The sequence below is a fragment of the Colletotrichum abscissum genome, assembly GCF_030869225.1.
Source record: "Colletotrichum abscissum strain IMI 504890 chromosome Unknown Scaffold_393.1, whole genome shotgun sequence".
NCBI classification, from domain to species: domain Eukaryota; kingdom Fungi; phylum Ascomycota; class Sordariomycetes; order Glomerellales; family Glomerellaceae; genus Colletotrichum; species Colletotrichum abscissum.
In genome coordinates this window covers 1-1580 of record NW_026850313.1, presented here as the reverse complement: position 1 = coordinate 1580, position 1580 = coordinate 1, and the positions used below count along the sequence as shown (strand labels likewise).

At 55.4% G+C, this 1580-nt stretch overlaps 1 protein-coding gene across 1 annotated transcript; it reads right to left on the bottom strand.

Annotated features, from left to right (window-relative positions):
* Nucleotides 1-90: 90 nt before the first annotated feature.
* On the bottom strand, nucleotides 91-1545 carry CABS01_17154 (cyclopentanone 1,2-monooxygenase; the record flags this gene model as incomplete). The annotated part of the gene is made up of 1 exon (XM_060550481.1): nucleotides 91-1545. A coding segment is annotated over one exon (1455 nt), but the record flags the coding sequence as incomplete, so codon positions are not given.
* Nucleotides 1546-1580: the final 35 nt, after the last annotated feature.

The following is a 1580-nucleotide window of genomic DNA, read 5'->3' as shown; positions in this document are numbered from 1 at the left end:
CAGTGGCTCGACTCTCTTGTGAGGGACGTTCGCGCCGGTCCACCACGCGGTGCTATCGCGAAAGAGGGTTGACTCAAAAGCGTTCGTTACCAGACGTTTCCAAGATCGGCAAGACTCTTCCGCTGGCTCGATGGAATGTAGCTTATCCCGACGCATCCTCTCTAGGAGCCTCATCACCCAGTCAACCTGGAGCTCAATAAAAGGCGGCGCGTTGGTCTGCGTCGTCGGCCCTTGCGGCCCATACAGCACGAATGCATTGGGCATATTGGGGATCATCATGCCAAGGTACGTGCTGATACCGCTTCTCCAAACATCTTTGAGCCGAACGCCGTTCTTGTCACGGATGTTCATGTTCAGCAGGCTACCTGTCACGCCGTCGTAGCCGGTGGCCATGATGACAACGTCCAAGTCGTGGTGTGTAGCAACATCAGAGCTACCGGCGAGAATCCCATGCCTGTCAAAGGACCGGATCGGCGTCTCCTTGAGGTTCACCACTTTGACATTCGGTTGGTCCAGCGCCTCGTAGTAGTTCGTCTCAAGATTGACGCGTGTTGATCCGAACCATTCAAACTGCTGCAAAGGCGCGACGATGTCCATTTTGTCGGGGTCCGTCATCCGGCTTCGCGTTTTTCGAACCCAGAAATCGTACAAGCATGCATTGGCCTTCTCGTCGAGGACAATATCGCGATAGTTTGACTGCGTGAGGCCGAGGCCACCTCTGTTCCACAATCGCTCGAACAGGTCGTTTCGTTCGGTCTCGGTCGCGCGGAGTAGCGAGTCAGAATTCTGATTGTACGGGAGGGCCGAAGACGAGCCGAACTTGGCCTTTGCGAATATGGCATCGTAATAGTGTTTCATCTCCTCTGACTCTCGGTACGACAGCTGTCTCTGATGCATCGGGACCGCGATACAAGGGTTGCGGACAAAAACCGTCAGCTCGCAGTCGAGTGGTGCAAGCTCCTGCACGATTTGCAGACCGGACGCGCCTTGACCGACGATGCCAATCTTCTTGCCCGTCAGCGAGAGTTTGTCGGGCCAAGCGGACGGGTGTATAACAAGCCCATCGAACAGGTCTTGGTTTGGGAAAAGTGGCATGTACGGCTTGTTCATCGAGCCGCATGCGAATATCGCATGCTTGGACGTCGCGCGTAGCCCCTTGGTCGTCCTAAATTGCCAGCGCCCGGCCTCGGTGTCGTACTTCGCCTCGTCTACCTGGGCGTCGAAAATGGTGTCCTGACGCAGACCCAGCGTTGCATCGACATGGCGAAAGTACCTACGGATTTCCTCGCAACCAGGAAACCGCTCAGTGAAGTGGAAATCAGCCCAGACCCTGGGCAAGCTGAACTGGTAGGCGGGCGTGTCGGAATCAACCCTGGCACCGGGATACCGATTGAAATGCCAGACGCCGCCAAAGTCGTCTCCGCGTTCAAGAATCTTGGCAGAGAACCCTGCCTCCCGGACTTTGAATAAAGCATAACAACCACTGAAACCTGCGCCAACGATGATGACGTCTGCTTCGAGCTTGTTTGCCTTCTGGCCTTCCATTGCAACAAGAGAGAATGTTATGTGGCCGATGATCT